At 44.7% G+C, this 18695-nt stretch overlaps 1 protein-coding gene across 3 annotated transcripts in view; it reads right to left on the bottom strand.

Annotated features, from left to right (window-relative positions):
• RTN3 (reticulon 3) overlaps positions 1-18487 on the bottom strand; it is a 47108-nt gene extending 28621 nt beyond the window's left edge. Inside the window, exons 1-2 of one of the 3 annotated variants that reach the window (XM_061606360.1) lie at positions 18063-18487; positions 778-828 (exon numbers count right to left, since the gene is read on the bottom strand). In XM_061606360.1, coding sequence (XP_061462344.1) covers positions 778-828; positions 18063-18174 — 163 coding nt within the window. In that variant the 5' untranslated portion in view covers positions 18175-18487. The remainder of the gene's footprint in view (positions 1-777; positions 829-18062) is intronic. The other 2 variants (XM_061606361.1, XM_061606362.1) reach the window with 2 other exon arrangements.
• Between the last annotated feature and the right edge of the window lie 208 nt (positions 18488-18695).

Genomic DNA, 18695 nt, shown 5'->3' with positions numbered 1-18695 from the left:
ACAGAGGAAGATTGGTAAGAGCAGCTAAGCTGGATTTCAGGATAGCTTCTTATCCACTCTTGCTGACTGAGGAACCACTTGAGTACCCTAGGAACAGAGCTTGAAAACCAACGGTCTAGGATGCAGTACTAACCAAAACGACTAGGGCAGTAAGGGTACTGCTATCCTACGGGCCATCACTAACTTCAGCAAAGGCCATTTGTTTTGGGAAACGTGTCACATCAGATTATGGAACACCTTGGAGAGGCCTACATGAGACAAATCAAAATCATAGTCCCTTCCTAAAACTGAACTGCAGAACCTTCATGAGCTGAAGAAACTTTTGACCTAAAATCTTGCTCCTCTTCGTAGATGGGACCACCAAGCTGTCCCTTCACCCCCCAGTCTCCCTCCTCACCTGGAAGTATATACTATTTTGATGAGAAATAATCCATCTTTGAATTTGTGGACAAGATCTTGCTTACAGATGCTGCGTGACTTTTAAAAAAAAATGCTATTCCCAATTTAGGTTAAGCAGAATGTACTTTTAGTGACTATAGTAGGTTTCAAAACTACCTTTGACAGAGACAAAACGTAATGCTAGTTTGTTAGAAATAGTTGTGATGAAGGTTTAAAGCTAGCTATACCAGGCCATGAATGAGCCCAACAAGCTGTTCTGGAGCTAGTTAGAGGTTTCATGAGATAATTGAAAGAAATGAACCTTATCCTGACCCCAGTTACAGCCTCTTTCTCAACATTTTTCTTTTAGCAGGGGTACAAGAAAAATGACAGACTTGCCTTGTGAAGTCGAAAAGAGAGAGACAGGTTGAGAGGAAGAAACAAAGGAATCTGAAAGGAAAACACATAGGATGAGACTTGATGACCTTGGAGAGGAGGGAAAAACCAAACATTAGAACAGCTTTGTAGCAAAGTTGCAGTTCTCTCAGAGGCATCTGGGCTGTAGGAGAGGTGTGGAGAAAAGATCAGCAGCAGCTACTCACTCACCTTGCTGCAAAGTTTTAGGGAAGTGCCTAAGACAGCAAAGCCAAGCTGAAGAATTTTATTCATCTGCTTAAGGAGGAAAAAGGATAACCTAGTCACAATACAATTTTATTTTCCAATTCCCACCCCCCCAGGAGGAGAAATCAATACATGACACGGCTAACTACACTTTAAGGCAACTGGAAGGCTTTTGGAGAGGGCAAGACCTTGAACGAACCTTTGGAGAGGAAAAATTGATCAATCCATTTTACATGGAGGCCACTGCCTTGAATGTGCATAAGGGGCAGCAATGTGCCCTCCTTTTAGCCCGGTGACTAGAACTCTTCCTGCTGCTCCAAATGTTGACTACCTGGATGCAACAGGAATACAAAAGTAGACACGTGTCTCTCTGGGCAAATGCCTCCTTGCTCAACATTCCTGCACTGGATATCAAGGCAAAGCCAGTAAGAAAGGAATTCTACTTCTTTACAAGAGGTACTGGAATTTTGTAGGCTATCGAATCCTGTCTGAATGCTTTCCCAACCACTTCCTGAAACGCACACTATGTATCAAATCAGCTGGTTATTTTGCACTATGGTGCCAGAATGTGCACCCCATTAAAAGCTTCAACACACATCCGTCCCTTGTTGCTGATGTTTCTTGCCTCCCACCACATCACACCCTTTGTTGTCCGACTCCTTAGTGTGTGTCCTCACACTTCCCTTAACCAACCAGCATCTAACCTGCCCAAGCCCAGCATTCTTTTCTTGCTGGGAGAAAGAATACTTATCATATTATAGCCCATTGTGCCAAACCATGGTTAACCTAAGCCTTCCCCAGCCTGGTGCCTCCAGACATTTTGGACTCGAATGTCTAATCAACTCTAACCATTGGCCATATAGGCTGGACTGATGGCAGTCGGGAGCCCAGCAACACCTGGAAAGTACCAGGTTGGGGAAGGCTAGTTTACATTAACCATAGAATCAAGCCACGGTTTGAGCTTCAAAATGCTCTTTGTTGCTCATCTGCTTCCATTTCCCCCCCGCTAGGCAGCACTCCCATTTCTAGATGACGCTGGAAGCACAGACATATAAACTGTGTTTTTCCATTTCAGCGATTATACCAAACCATAGCTAGCACAAACCATGGGTGGCAAGTGTGCTTCGGGCACCCAACAAGTGAGTGAGCTAAAGCAAGCCTCCCTTTTCCCAACTCCAGCTCCACGTTGACTTACTGATGTGTGCGCAGGATGAGGGGGAGGACTTGTTTTTGCACAGTGTGGAATCCCACCCACCCTCCTTGTAGAGCCAAGTTTGGAGCTACAGAGGGGACAGGGGATTGCCCCCCATCTCATGCTGTACATCAGAGGCAAAGCAGGTAACCAGTGACAGGACCCTGGCCTGCATGGTCCTGAGAGCCATAGTTTTTTGTTTGACTACAAATGCCAGCCAAAGTTTCTGGGGCCCGCCTACCCATATGGTGAGATGTTCCCTGGACACCCTGCTTGTCCCTGCCATTATAAGTACCATGGGGGTGACCAGCGACACATTTTTTACCATAGTAGCACCAAACCTATGGAACACCTTCCCTAGGGAAGTTTACTTTGCTCCTTCCTTAATGGTTTTCAGGTGCCTGGGCAGGGCAACCCTCTCTGAGACGGTTTCCTCCTACCAAAACTGTTGCTAATTAGTAGTTTTAACACACACTGTAATTAGTATGTTTTTCTAAGACATATGATTTTTGTATTTTTTGGCATGCCATTAGCCTGTTTGACATTTTGTTGTTGAAAGGTCTAGGAAGGAGTTCTATTACTGGCTAGCTACCTAGCTGGAGTTGCAAAGGGTCAATCCTGGCCTTGGCACCCATGCTGTGGGAGACAAAGACAAAAAGGTGTCTTCTCCCCCAGAGATTGAGAAGTGGAAGTGAGAAAGCATCTGCCAAGAACATCGGTTTATACAAGGTGAGCACAAAGATCAAAGGACAGAGAGACAGTCTAGGAATCTAAGGTTTCCCTCTCTATCTGTTCTAACCCATGAAGACCCAACTGTTTTCAGTTGCATCCCAACGCTTCCAAGAAAAGGCAGGTTATGTATATTTTAATATATACCACTGGCCAATCAGGATATACATTTCAAGGCTTGTATCCAACCACGTCCTATACAGAGCAGACCCACTGAAATCCATGGCCATGACTACAGTTCACTCAGTTCAGTGGGTCTGCTCTGAACAGGACTTATGTCTCTGAGAGTGTGGCTTTTAACACCACACATTTGAGAAGTGATTACTTCTTGCTGTTGCTTCAGGTGGCTTGACTTGTGGTTCAGTGTGGAATTGTTAGAAAGGATCGCCTCCAATGGAGCCCTACACAATCTTGTGCTTTGCCACTGGCTTAATGCTGGAACTATTGCCTAGAATGTTTACTTGACAGAACCAGTTTATCCAATCCCTCACTGATCTTGGCAAGTGACTCATATTTTCCAGGCTAACTGTATAGAAAAGAGAGAGAACAGGCTTCAAAACCCAACATACCAGGTTGGGAACGGTTATTGGCAAGGATTCCATTGGGACGGAAGAAAGGGAGGAGGCTCTTGACAGCTGCTTTTCATGCTTCTCCCTGCCCAAACACCCCTCCACAAGCGGAAAATTTCAACATCGGAGCTGTTCAGCAAGGATGACCGGCAACTCTGTCTATCCCAAGCACAGATGACATGTTTCAGTTTGCACTGGGGGGGGGGGTCACCAGCACGAATCTCCCTCTTTTACAAGTGCATTGTGCAGCCTTTTGCAAAATGCCTTCCCTAGCTACAACATAAGGAGCAGGGGGGAAAAGGTGCATTGGTGGAATAAATGAATAACGAAAAGACCCTGAAACACCCCCCTTTTATCAATCATTCTTCCAGCCCCAGCTGTTCTGCCAATAAGGCTATTTAGTGTCATTTGCCCACAGGATGAAGCTTTCAAAGGAATCTTTATTTTGATTTATCAGACCTTGCAAGAGGCCTGCGCACAGCCAGAGCATAATTGCAGGGTTCTAGATGGTTCTTTGTGGAGGCCTTTTCAGGCAGCCCAAGCTGTGATTTGCAATCGGATAAAACAACTCTGCTGAAAAACCATGGAAACAATATAGGTTTTTAAAAAACGCACAACAAAAGCAAAGCGTTTTCCTACCTATGACAGGACAGCCCTTGACAGAAAACAGTGCAAAGCAAAACAACTCTAGTTACAGACACATTCCTTATTACTTCATATTTATGCCATGACTTTCTACCCATCGGGCTCACAAAGGAACTACAAACATGCAAAACATTCATAAGAAAACACTTAAATAATCAAAGTACCAGCCAATGCAATAAAGCTTAAAAAGACAAACTCAAATATTTGATGCCATCTCCAAAGAGTATCAGCAGCTGTTCTTAATATCCAAGGCTGTGTTTAAAGTCCTTAAAATGGTCTGAAAAAGCATTTTACGATTTCTTGATTGTCAAGTGCCAAAACATTAACCTACCAAAAAAGAAAAGGTTGAATCCTCATTAAAATTGCAAATTACTACTAGTGGATAGTATTTAGCCTTTGTACGGCTATTGAGTTCAGCGTTTATCTCATTAGTGTCCAAATTGCGTCTTACATAGCCTCAGCAATCTTGCCACCAATGGACCAGTATTAAACCCATATTGCAGATAAGGTATCTGTAGAGGCTGAAATAATAGCTTCCAAAAGGCCATTTAGTACACAAGTCACTAACCCCGCTCCCCCCAATTCCTTCTACCCATACTTACTTCTGTTTTGTTTTTAAAGATTTGCTTTCCTCCAGAATCTCAGAACTGCAATTTTTCAGGTTTAACCAACTTGAATTCTGCAAGTGGCGACTGCTAACATACAAGACAACCACAGGACAGGCTTAAGGCCACAATGCAATTGTTCCCTCCCACAATTTATTTTCTTTTGCAGAAGCAATATATGCAGGTTAAAAAATAACAATGAAGCACCACTTGGCCAAAAGTAAAATAGTATTAAGGAAAACAAGCAGAGCAACAGGACACCTCTCAAAGTGCATAGCCCACAGCATGGCAAAAGAGAAATGCTTTCATCTGCCTCTGGAAAAAATGGTAGGCCAATGGCAAACGAACATCCTGGAGCCCCTACAGAGGAGGCCCTGCTTCTTATGGAAGCAGATCTAGCATCCATACAAGACTGTGCTGTTAGCATAGCCTTGCTGATTGAACTCAAGACTGGAAGAGGTTCACATGGGGAAAAGATGCTCCCCAAGACAAACCTAATCTGGATCCAGGCCCTTCTAACTAGGCCTAGCTGTAGGTGCTATCTAAACAACAAAGATGACTTATAAACCAGTGATCTTCAAATCGTGGATCACGACTCACTACGAAGTCATGGCCTAATCTAAGGTGGGTTGCAGCAGCAGCAGTACTACCATACAAATATATGGTAAAAACCAAGAAAAGGATCCCCAAACGTGTGCGCCGGTTGAAGGTGGGTCCTGGGTCTACGCTAAGTGATGGGTTTTGGAGAATAGCCTTCTCCCACACAATCCTGCCCAATCATTATGATCTGCAACAGACACTAACCTGAGCACCCTGACTTTCGAAAGCAAGGTGGGCGGCAATCGGGGAGGAATGGCTTCTTGATTATGGAATGTCCATCCTAGACAAGTGGAAGGAGGTGCCTACAGTAGCATCGCTTAGATGGCAGGTTAACAACATTCTATTTACTGGCACTTTTAGTGCCCAGTTCATGATATGTTGCTTTGTTTTGTTATTCTTACTGCTTGGTTGTTTAAATGCCTTGGTTGGCTTTTCAGCTGCCAACAGTGAAGTTCTATTTATTTAATAGCAGGGGAAAATCCATTTGTGCGTGGGCAGGGTCTCTCACTACCAAGTACTCACAGGTAATCTAGTAGCTGTGGCATGACTTCCCCACCAGAAGTGTTTGCTCCTAATATATGGTATTGAGGCCTGGTCTACACATGCAACAGAACAAGATGGAAGACTCTTGGGTGGACTGAACGGACTATACCATGACACAGACTGCAGGTGGAGAAACAATGTTTTTATTATGCTTCCTTATGTGGGAAACTCCTTGAGACCCCAAGTCTCAATGAGGGTAAGCCAAGATGTGTTAATTTTTTATTTGCACATTTTTAAACAACACTGAAGCATTCCAAACTGGTACACCCTCACCCAACCTTCCAGCTATCTGAAGGGGGTTAGTCCTCTTCACCATCTTATTCTGCAGCATGCATAGAACAGGCTTGACATCCTTCATACATGCTCAAAGAACTTTACTTGCACCCCGAGAACTGTAAGAATAAATCAGCAATAGTCCTGTTTACAGGCTTTGGGGGCACACACCTTGAAGGCCAAGTAATGGCTTGCTTAAGATCCCTAGTCTATGCTGTAACAAGAGGGGCTCTGGCCGTCTTAGGGAAATTCTAGGTCTCCTCCCTGACCACATTCAGCTTTCATCTTAAAATAAGTCTCTAGCCCTGTTGTTATTTAAAGGGGGAAATTCTACCCAACTGCTCAGAAAGAAGTCACCTTGTTCCCATCTCCCAGGATTCTGGCCAATGAGTGTCAAGTTAGTGAGATAACTGACAAGCACCTGGCATTTACTATTTCAGAAGTTCCCAAACTGTGGCCCATGAGCTTCATTTAGGTGGTCCGCAGCACATCCACATTACATACTGATATTGATTTTTAACTCTATTCTTTCTTGCTTTTATTTTGTATATTACATTTTATTGTATTCCAAGTTGAGAATAAGTTTACATCCAAGTTTGCATTCTATAGAATATAAATCCTAATAAAATACAATATAAGAAATACAGGAAGCAATAAAAATACAATTAAAAATCACCCAGCATCTAGCACGGCGCATTACAATGGCTACAACAGGCAGAAATGTCAAGTGGTCTGCCACGACCGTCAGCAATTTTCAAGTAGTCCACAGAGGAAAAGAGATGGGAAACTACCATACTATTTAAAAGAAATACACAGCTTTAAACATAAGAGTCCACCTATATTACACGTCCAGCTCTTCTGCATTGATACTTCCCCACGCCTCTCACCACAACAGGCTTGGCCCTAGCCAGTCTGTGGCTGATATTGATTCCTATCAGGGGAACTGCACCACAACCCTCCCCGTATTTTACATCCATTGATGAATGAGTAACAATGACTTTTAGGACTACCGCTTCCAAGAACGTCACTGGCAACCACTTCTGCTCAAGAACATTTTTTTAAAAGACAACTTTAAGCAGGTAGAGCACTCACATTTTGATCTCAACAGTGGCACTGAGAGAGGACATGTTTAACCCTCTTTTCTTCCAGTAGAAATTGCCCTCCTAAAAATTCTATTAGCATTGGGGGGTGGGGGAAAGAGGAGCCACTGCACTGGACCTGTTTTCTTCCACTCATCCACAGGCCCAACAGCAGCCTGTGTGCATGGGAAGACAGTACAGGAGAAAGGGTTAAGCATTCTCTCCCCAATGTGATTTCTCCAGTCAAAATTTGAAGGACCGCCCCCCAGCTGCTTTAATACGGGTACGTGGGAGATCCTGGGAGATGGGTTCACGGATCTCTCACACCACATCTGTTTGGGCCCTCTGAATGAGCTAAGGAGACACATTTTTTAAAAAAGAAAGCATTAAAATCCCTCTAGCTGAAGCAATAAGCAGCTTGCGCATTAGCAGTGGATCACAGCAGAGAGCTGCATGCTATGATGGCTGATGAGGGTGCGCATTGCTGAGACAAAGCTGGAAGGCTGCCTAGAGCTGCCTTTGTGCAGAAGCATAGCATATTCCCAATGCAGGCAGGCAGGCAGAGAGAGAGAGAGAGAGATGGAAAACACAGGTTGTCAACTTTGCTTCTGTTTTATGGAAAATACAATTAGGGTATCTTTACGTAAGATGAAATGCATATAAACAAGGAACACTTCCTAATTGCTTGAGGGGCAGCAGCCAGACTCTGGGCAAGAGTGTCAGGCATTTAACGAGGCTGAATGGAGCCCAGTATTCCTAATGAGTCTTGAATTTAGTTACAACAGCACCACTGAGGCACTTGGCCGACCGGAGAAACAGAGGATATTTAAGCAAGCCTAAAACACATCATTGTGTGTGTGTGTGCACCTTGGTCTTCCTTTTCCTAAGGTTCCATACAAGCTCAACATCAACCCAAGGTTTTTCATATGGTGGGTTGCTCCCAAGTCACTGGCCAACCAATCATCACACAGCAAAGTCCGGGGCACTGCATCATCAGGTTTAAGAGCTTTATGACACATGAAGTATCCCCTCCAAACTAAAGTTGGTCCAAATCACCCCTCAATTAAAATTTGACTTGGATCAGCACTTCCAGTTTCTAACCTGTTTTTCCAAGAAGTGACATCTCTTACACCAGAATCACACCATGAGCTCATCACCTCACCCTAAAGCATTTGAAATGGTTATAAACTGATCTACAAGCAACCTGGAACTTTCCAGTAAATGATGACTGAGTCCACTGATCTCAGCAGGATGAGAATCTTCATTTAAAAAGCACTTCGCAAAAATGCATCTTAAGACTGCTCTACACATGAATAAGGTGGTGGGATGGACGGACTGAAACGCTTCAAGAGGCAGATGGGGATCAATCCCACCCTTCATTGGTCCCTTATGGCAATTACTCCTAGAAAACAGAAAATCGGTATAGCAAGCAGAAAACTGGAATGGAATGTCTCCCCACCAATGTGTAACTATTTCTAGGTTGTTTTTTATATGGAAACAGCAACTAGACAGTGGAATGTCTGTTAGGGTTTCAGGTGCAGAAGAAATAGCCAATGTGGTGTACTCCAGATGTTGTTGATCTCCAACTCCCATCAGCCCCAGCAAGAAGGGCCAATGGTCAGGAATGATGAGAATTGAATTCAACAGTATCTGGATGGCATCATGTTGGCTATTTCTGAGGTACAGCCTGAATTGACATAAGGTATTCTAGTGCCTCATAGGCCCCAGCATCAAAACCACCAAATTATCCTGTTTAAGGCTAGTCAATGTTCCAAAGAGGACAGTGGGTCAGTTCAAGGATCATGGCCAAGCCATTATTTTGTCATCAACAACAGACTCTGGGCTTTCATGTTCCTTCTTCCATAGCCTTCCTTTGAGCAAACCAGTTTGCCTTTAAACCAAAATCTGAAACAGGAGTACAAATTGTGGTTTCCAGTTCTTGGTCTGGAGGCAAACCACAGTTGGCTCAAAGCAAGGAAGGAAAGGAGGTGAGTGGAACATGCAAGGGAAGAAGATAGAGCTGCATGTCCCAACCATGGACTGGCTAGAACATCTGATCAAGGCCTGTGAAACTATTATTTCTTTCCCATGCAACCCAGTAAGTTTACAAACCAAGACTGGGAACCAAACTGGCTTTAATGGATTAATATCCAAGTACTCTAATGGCCATCCATGTGGCCATTGCTCTTTTTGCAAACACGCCTGTAAGTGCCTTTCTTTTTCTAACCCTTTTGACAACAGGGTCTACTTCCTTTGCCATTTTTCCACATGTAGCAGCATTTCTGTAGTTTATGCGATAAGAGTGTCCCCTGCAAAAAACTTTACATTGGCCAAACTAGGAGACCCCTCAAAAACATACTGAAGAGCACTTTAGTAACATTCACAATAACAGAGTGGGCTCTCCATTGGTGACTCATTTTCAGACCCAAAGACATGCTCCCAATGACATGGTCTTGGCCGTAGGAAAAGTGCAGTGTATCAATTACGATGTTCTGTTGAAAAGAGAACTTTTTTTGATCCTCTAGTTGAGGAGTGTATCCTCCACAGGCCTCAAAGAAGATTTAGGAATAACTCCCCTATTGTAGTCAATTGCCAGACAGGTAGCAGTTTGGTGTGCCATTTGTACGTATGTACATTCACTTTTATAACATTCTTCTTTATGAAGAACTTGAAAATTATTCTGCCTTCACTGTGTGCTCACACCTGAGTGTGTGGGTTGCTGTTGGTCCTCCTTTCTCTAAGAGTCAGCCGTTTTCAAGAATCCTGTTAACTTTTTACACTGATGAGATAACGGCATGTTACTTGCACAAGGTATTTTTCTTCCTTTTTTATTTCTCTTAGCCTCTTTCTGCTTTCAGCTCCCTAAAAAAGCCCTGTAAGATTTTTTTTTTTTAAACTCTTTTTTTTGGGGGGGTCTGTTTTAATTCATTTATTTTCAGTTAGCTGAAGCTTTCGTGTTTTTAATTAATTACAAGATAAGCACCAGCTTTATATGCCACCCATGTGGATGTCTGCATTCACTTTCAAGTAACGTTAATTTCTATTGAGATTAACGTCATACACCTTTATAACTCTTCTGTCCTCAGTGTTTGGTTACATCCACTTGTTTGGCTCTTGTTTATTTTCCTCCCTCCAAGAGTTAGCTGTTTTTAAGAATTCAAACAATAATTCTTGTTAAATCTTGGGTGCATATTTATTTTCAGGGTCGTGTGGAGTTTTTATGCTTCTGTTCTGTCCTCCTCAAAGAGCCAGTTACTCCTATAAATTTTGTTTAATTGATTAGATAACAGTGTGCGATGTATATAAGACATTCACTGTTTGTATATATATGTGTGTGATGTATATAAAAATTCACCGTATTCTTCTCCGTTCTTTTTCCAAGTTCAGGCTTATTCAAATCAGAGAATCTCTGTAAGAAATTTCCCAATCTGAGGTGTATGTACAATTCTGTGAAGTTTTAATGTGAAGTTTTATCTTGAATTATGTTTCACTTCAGTTGCCTCTTTACCTTATTGATTCTGTTTATGAGTCAGCCTCCAGCAGATTATGGCATTGTTTGTTCTTAACAGACAAGCTTATAAACATTGTATTGTCATTTATATTCTTAAGCACGTTTTATGATTGATTTTAATGTTGTTCATATGTGCTTTCACAGAATGCCCTTGAAAAAGGGTCTTTCGTTACCCAAAACGTGTCGGGCTGCAATAAACAATTATTATTTTCATTTTGGCTGGGTGCTGGCTCGGCACTTCAAGGGTTCCCCCCTCCTTGTCTGCGGTGCATTTGGAGTGCCTCCCTCTCTGCTTTCCCACTCCACCACCACGCTATGGCCTTTCTTCTATTATTCCTAGCTATCCCAAATGCAAGGGGAGTGCGCTGCATAATTTATTATTATTATTAGCTGTGAAGGAGAACTGATGCAGCTCTCAAATGTCTCAGCCCAGACAAATGCATCTCAAAGAGCAGTCTAATGCATTTCTGATTCTTGCAACAGACTTTAGTCGAGCTCCTTTGGGGCCAAACATTGGCTACAAGACAACAAAAGGATTCCATGCTGTTTTGGCAACAGACTCTGTGATACAAAGGCCGCAAGTCTACTTATTTTAATGCATTAGTGCATCCTTCCCCAACTAGATGCCATTCAGATGTTTCCGTCCAATTCCCACCAGCCCCAGCCTGCATGGCCAATGGCCAGGGATGATGGGAGTTGTAGTCCAAAACATCTGGAGGGCACCAGGCTGGAGAATAGTGTATTAATGTATTGAGGTTTCTGTAACGGCCAGAATGATACTGATCCAATAGGGAAGGGGGGGCATGGTCTACGTACGGTCTCAGCCCACAGTCTAAATTGTAAATTATTTTGCAAAGCAGAGAGGTTCATGGCTACCAACTGGATAGTGTGCGAGATCAAAAGTCCCACAAGACACAGGCAACAGCAGAACCATGCACAGCCAAGACGGTGAAGGATACGATGACACCTCAATATCTTGGAAAGCAAATCCAAGGTTCTGAGAACAGGTTCTGCAACTCAGTACAGCACCCTAACGATTCTGAAGGAAATTAAGGTAGTTACAGAAGAATTAAGGTAATTACAACTTCCTGATTTGACCATTTTTAACCTTCTAGTCACCATTAAGCTGTTTGACAAATGAGAGGGGCTCTCAGGCTCTCTACCCTCTTGTGGCATAGGACCATGTCATGCCATTCTTAGAGACAGGATGTTGCACTCTGTCACACTGACTCAGCAAATGAATGCCTGCACTGCCCATACTTTTAAGTTAATTTATTAAATTTCTTTGATGCCTTTTTTCTAAAAAAACTCATCCATTTTGCAACAGATTTAGATATACCATTCTCTTTCTAGTGAATAGAAATTTTCCAGCCTCCTCAATGTCCAGATGCAGAAAGCACCATTAAATTCCTGATGGGTTTAGGAATTAAGTAGCGGAACAATAAATGTTTCCTTCTGTATCAGGACTACTCCATTCTGGATTGCAATGTTGTTTAAAACAAAGCCCACAAAGATACTAGCCTGCAAAGAAATTAGAAGATAATCCTAGCCTGCTGATGGCTGGCAGAGGCAGACCGAGTGCCTCAACCCTCCTCAAAGGGTCTGCTGCATTCCTATGTTGGATCCAGAGGGACAAAATGCTTCATTCTTCCTCCACCAATGCACTCTGGTGCACCTGCTTGCAAATCCTCGTCTCCGATAGCTACTAGTCAACCGCTTAAAACACAATGCCAATGTATTGTTAAGACAAAAGGTGTGTCCTGTTCTTGAGTCCACATCTTAAAGAGGTGATAGCTATGACAGTGCAACCATCCCCACCTCTGTGGGCCAAAACGGAGGCCAAATGGCAGATTTATGTATTGTAAACAGATGCAAATAAGTTTTCTTATTCGGAAGAATTTGTCCTGCTTCTGCTTAGCAGTGAAGAAGAGCTGTGTAGGGTACTGAGGCATGCTCCTGGTCACACATGTGCACACCTTGGCTTCTGAGATGTCAAAGCACTGCCAACACACCCTTCAACTCCATCTTTGAGTCAGAAACTTGGTATCTTAAACCACTGGCAAGATGTTGATTCCTATGCCCAGTAGGAGACTAGGAACTTAGAAAGTTGCTTTATACTGAGTGAGACCACTAGGTCCATAGCTCAGTATTATCTACACTGAGTGGCAGCGGCTCTCCAGTGTCAGACAGGGGTCGCTGCTAATCCCACCTGGTGATGCTGGGATTGAACCTGGACCCTTCTGCGTGCAAGGCGGATGCTCTACCTCAGCTAGGGCCTTTTCTCATTCTGGTCTTGCACAGCATCTCTGTGGAATACAGGCTGTGACATTGTTAACACAGTCAAAATTATACAGACTTTTAAAGTTGCAATAACTAGGGAAAATGGTTCTGCTGAGAGGTTAAAGAAACTCACCTGTAGTTCAACTAAGTTGGAACTGAGTCCTCAGCAATAAGGTGACTTAGCATTTATGGCACTGTATGTGTGTGTGTGGGTGTTCACAGTGCTTCCCATCCATTATCCTACAGCAACATCTCCAGCCTGTCTTACTGATAAGCAGGGCTGTGGAGTCGGTATGCCAAACCTTTGACTCAGACTCCTCTATTTTTCTACTGTCCGACTCCGACTCCACCCAAAATTGCTCACAACTCCACAGCCCTGGAAAGGGCTGTAAATGTCTTTTTAAATTGGAAGCTCTCACAGGAGCATTTTTATCGCTGCCTGAATATGCACTGATCTTGGCATCACAGCATTTGTCTTCATCTGGGTCCTGTGTCATACAATGACACACAAAATGTTTTCCATCTTGAGTTATGGTGAAATGCTCAACTACAGCTGACTTCATGGGAAGCTTCTTTGACATTTGGAATTTATATTTTAAAAAATTTGTCAATCAAAATTTATTCTGAAGCCGGAGTCGGAACCTGTACATTTCTACCGACTCTGACTCTGCCCAAAATTGCTTCCGACTCTGACTCCACAGCCCTGCTGATAAGGCACAGAGACCACACAAAGATTCATGCTCACATGCACCTTCATTGGCATTTTTCTTCCCCAGTGTTTTAAGCCTGCAACTTGATGATGTAGTAGCACTACTGGGCATCTCTGGGGGAGCTTGGTAGGTGCACGAGGAGCAGACAGAACCCACACTTAGTTCTGCATTTAGGCTGCATACACACCATACATTCAAAGCACATTTCCCCCTCTCCAAAGAATCCTGGGTACCGTAGTTTGTTAAGAGTACTAGGGACTGTAGCTCTGTGAGGAGTTAGCTTTCCCAAAATTCTTTTTTTCGGGGGTGGGGCTGCTTTTGCCTGGTCATTTTCAGGCTCAACTCCAAGGTGCTCACATTAGTGTTTAAAGCCCTGAACGACTTGGGCCCCAAATATCTGAAAGGCTGCCTCCTTTTCCACAGATCCTCTCGGGTGTTGGGATCAGCAGGGGAATCCGCTTGGTAACGGTCGCCCGAGAAAGGGCATTCTCTGTTGCAGCAGTTTACGGGAAGTGCTGAAGATGCACCTCTGTACCATGGCTGACACCTGAGATATCTATTTTCAGGACCCATCCATTATGATTGCAAGTTATTTTAAATGGTTTTAAAGAATGTATTTTAAATTGTTGTCACCCACCCTTGGACCTCAGGGTGAATAATAAATTTATTTATTTAATTAAATTTCTATCCCGCCCTTCCTCCCAGAAGCAGCCCTAACTTTAATAGAAGTAGCAACAACAACAATAAATGTGCTTTAAGTATATGGTGTATTTGCAGTCCAAGTCAAGTGACCATGAAGCTCAAGCATGTCCCAAGCGCCTTACCTATCTAGAGCCTTGCCTACAACCATTTCCCAAAGGACCCCCCCTCCCTGCCCTCATCTGCCACCACAGGGGCTTCTGAAGAACCCTCTTGCCCTTAGGGGATCAGACGAGAAGGAGAAACATCTTGGGAACTACCATCATCGAGGTTTAAGAATCTAAGAACTGGGGCTTGAGTTTGCTTTGTTCCTTTTCCCTCCCTGACCCTTTCCCCTTGTATGTCCTGGGTTTTTTTTTTAAAACTGTAAGCCTGCAGGGAGGGATTGTCTTGTTTTAATGGATTGTATGTAAAGCCACTCTGGGAGCCTTTTGGGGTGAACACAGGGGTGCAAATGCAACAAACAAAGGAAGACGGTTCAACTTCCACAGCGCTCAGCTTCATCTGGAGAAGGAATAGTGGTGAAAGAGCCCAATTCCTGACAGAGCTGGTCGGGGTCTGCAAGAGAAGGAGAGCAGCCTCCAAGAGACCGTTTCGCCACATGCTCAGGCCACAGACAAGGAAGCATTTATCTGGCTGGGGAGGAACAATGCCCCTTCCCCATCTGACATTAAGTCATACATCAGATGTGCCTGCCCACTAGTCAGCCGCAAGCTCTATCCCTGCCGTTTGACCTTGACTCTACAGACCCAAGGGAGATGATGCGCCAGAAAGGCTCAGAGACATCAAGACAGGCCTGACAGGTGGGAGACATAAAAATACATCGGAGGCTCCCAAGTCCCTGACGGCGAGGCAGACGGCATCTTGACTGAAACGTTGGCACGGCAAGAACTGCCGCATTCCAGATGCTACTAATATGCCCATGCAAGGGAAGGAGCGTGGTCAGGAATTTCAAAACAAAACCACACAACGGGTCTTTTTTTAAAAAAACCTCAGCTTTCTCCCAGCTGGGCTGCTTGACAAGACAAGGCTATTGTTAGATGGTGGGAGTTGCAAGACTCAGCCCCTTTAAAGCACTGTCACCTGGGCCTGTGTTTTTCACCCTCAGAGAGGCATCTGCAGTGCAGGTATTTATTTATTTTTTGCATGAGAGAGCCTCTTTCCACCTCTCTGAAGGCAGTCTTAAAAAACAAGAATTATCGACTTCCCAGTCCACCCGAGGAAGGAGGTAGCATGTTATGTGAGGTCTGCCCCCTCTGCAGTTGCTAAAAGGCATCACGAAAGGGAATGTCTGCCACAGGCGCTGCATTTCCAAAGCTGAATCACTAAGACACATCCAACTGTCTTCCAAAACACATTCAGGATAAAGTTACATGATTTTTTTTTCCAAGTAAGGTTTGAAAAGAATAAAGATCGCTCCCTTGCTTCAAGGGGGAGCCAGCAATATTTATACAAGAGCATCATGGACAGAACAGTGACAGAGCACCTGCCTGGGAACCCCCCCCTCCACTTCAGATGGATCACCTGCTTGAGGAAAAGGGAGGAGACAGCTTCAGAAAGCAATTGGCTTACTGGAGCCAGATGAAAAATCCAGCAAGCCCTCCCCCAGAGATTTTTTTTTATATGGTTGCTCAATGCTTGGGAATCATGAGGCATGTCTGGGAGTCCAATCTGCCAAATGTGAGGCAGGCAGAAATGTCCCTATCCCCACCTTCTAGCTGAGACACCAACCTCTAGCCCAGCTGGTGTTTTTCAAGTGCTTAGTAGCAAGCGATCACGTTTGGGGGGAAAAAGGCACCGAAAAGATACGAGTGCACAGTTCTGTCAAGTGCATGAGCTGCAGTCAGTTTGCAGCATAACAGCGCCCTTAAAATCCAGGCCTCCCCTGTTTTGTTCCGAATTCCCCCCTCTCACTCAGTACCAGGGAATGGCCTGCCCTGAACCCTGATCATTCAGGCCTGGCCATTGCATCATGCCTGATAAGGGGGCAAGGTGTACGAAATGGTGGATTAGGAAGCAGCAGGCTGCTGAAGGGTGGGAGGAATCCCACTCGGGTGTACAAAAGGCGACTTCATTCAGGTCTCCGTTAGCAACTGCAAGCCTCACTGGGCATGGAATTTATTATACAATCCCTTCCCCGAAACACCCGATTACCAGCACCATTGCCACAAAACAGTGACTCTGTCAGCCTCCTGATTTCCAAGAGCAGTCTAAGGACCTTGCACAGCACCAACACCACACCCACAGGACCCCCATCTTGTCTGCCTTCCGCTCCTATCCAATCCCCCACCCCACAAACAGTCCTGTTTCCACACCACTCTTCATTCACCCCACGCACCAGTCACAGTGCATTTCATATTGTGTGTTTTGGTGCACCTCACTACATTACGCATGTCCAATGGACATCATCCCCCCCAACCCCCAGTGCCATTTTCTTCCAGAACAGTTCCTTCCAAACCTAGTGGCCACACCCTTCCTCTCTCTGAGGGTGGCCATGGGCCACCTTTGAGCATGGTTCCCTAGTTCTAAGACTCAGCTCCATTCTTCTTCATCTACTACTCACCGACTCTTCCTCAGAGACAATCAAATATCTTTAGTAGGATTTCCAAATTTCACAACACATCGCGTAAGTTGCTGCATTACACGGAACAATATATCTCAAACTAGATTTTAAACGGGGAGAAATGGAAAAGAGGGGGAGAAAATGTGTAGGGAGGTTATGAGTGCTGACTGCAGGGGGATACTCCAGAAATAACCATTTCCCACTTTTAAAATTGCACTTTACATTTTCAGGCCTGAAGAAGGGTTCAGTGAAACTCATAAGCTTGCATGCCACACTGTGATCTCTGGCCTGGTCAAATATATTGTTTGTTTCTAATGAAGGACATTCCTCTAGTGCACCCTAATAATTTTATTGCAATTGAGGCTGCCTTATTCTGAGCTGATTTCCTCAGACCTCCCCCCCCAGCCATCAGCTGGCTCTTCCATACCAAACCCCACCCCTTCCTCCCTGTCATATGGGCTATTCATCTTTGTACTTCCCCTCCCCTCTTAATATTTTTAATGAGCTCACCTTTCAGACAGATTCTACGCCACACACTCACATACCACTGGAAATCTGAATTTGTCTCAATAACAATTGTAATCGTTAAATAAAAGTATATTATTTGGTCTCAGTAAAGAGTTATCCCTATGAATGTCCCAGTAGCAGCTAATTTTTACATTTTAAAAAATATATTGGTAACCCCCACTCTGTCCTGTTCAACTCTAAACCATACTGCAGGCTTAATTTTTTTTTAAAAAATCACATCACTTACCATTTACGTATAAAAGTACCATTTTTAACTCTTCCTGCAAAACAAGGCTATCCTCCCCCCCCCTTTTTTTTTTGCATCCAGGCAAACGGTTCCCTCCAACAGCAGATTTACCTGCGCTAGCCCAAAAAATAAATGATTTGGTCAGGCAATGACTTAAGCATCCAAGGTGATTTTGGTGCCTTTTTGGGGGGCTACTGATTTTGACTGCCCAAGTTCCCTCTTCCCATCTCCTGCCTCGCGCCCACTAACCATCAGGCCCCCTCCCCCTGTACCAGCTGTTCTCCACCCACCCCACCTCCCTCCGCCCTTACCAGCGCAAGGGTGCGGGGAACCTGCCCCCTTGAAGTCTCGTCCTCCCGGCTCCGAGGAGCCTCCCCCAGCGGAGGAAGAAATATACGGGGACTGGGTGGCGGGCTCAGCCATTTCGTCGATGGCGGTGGCGGAAAAAAAACACACCCCAGCGACAGGTTCCTCCACTGAAAGCGACCTCCCCTCTCAACAGACAGGAGCTGACTGAGGAGAGCAAGGAGACAAGGGCAAAACTGCGCAGGCGCGGCAACTGGGCGGGAGGGCGCGGACTGCCGCGCAGGCGCGCTGCGGAGCGGGCGTATGGGCAAGGCTGCTCGCCGGCGCAGTCGCAATAAACAAACGACACCCTGAAATAAAGAATAGGGGGCATATAGACTGCGCCTACTGCATCCTAGCGCAGAGCTTTTCGGCTCCTCCCCCTTCCGGCCTCTGTTGGTGAAAACTGTACAGCGGCCGGAGGGGGCGGGGTTGTTTTTTGGTTGGCGGTTTATGGGAGTGGTCACTGTTGCATGCGCATCAGCCCGCCCATTCTCACGCTCTCCCAGTCCGTTTATTACGTTAGTGAGCGCGGTGAAGGTCGAGGTCGGGGCCGTCTGGTGCGTGCGTAAGTAGCTCTAGGAGGATCGATAAACGGT

This window comes from Rhineura floridana, chromosome 22 (genome assembly GCF_030035675.1).
Source record: "Rhineura floridana isolate rRhiFlo1 chromosome 22, rRhiFlo1.hap2, whole genome shotgun sequence".
Taxonomy (NCBI): Eukaryota; Metazoa; Chordata; class Lepidosauria; order Squamata; family Rhineuridae; genus Rhineura; species Rhineura floridana.
The sequence above is the reverse complement of the archived record's forward strand: the minus strand, read 5'-3'. Positions and strand labels throughout refer to the sequence as shown.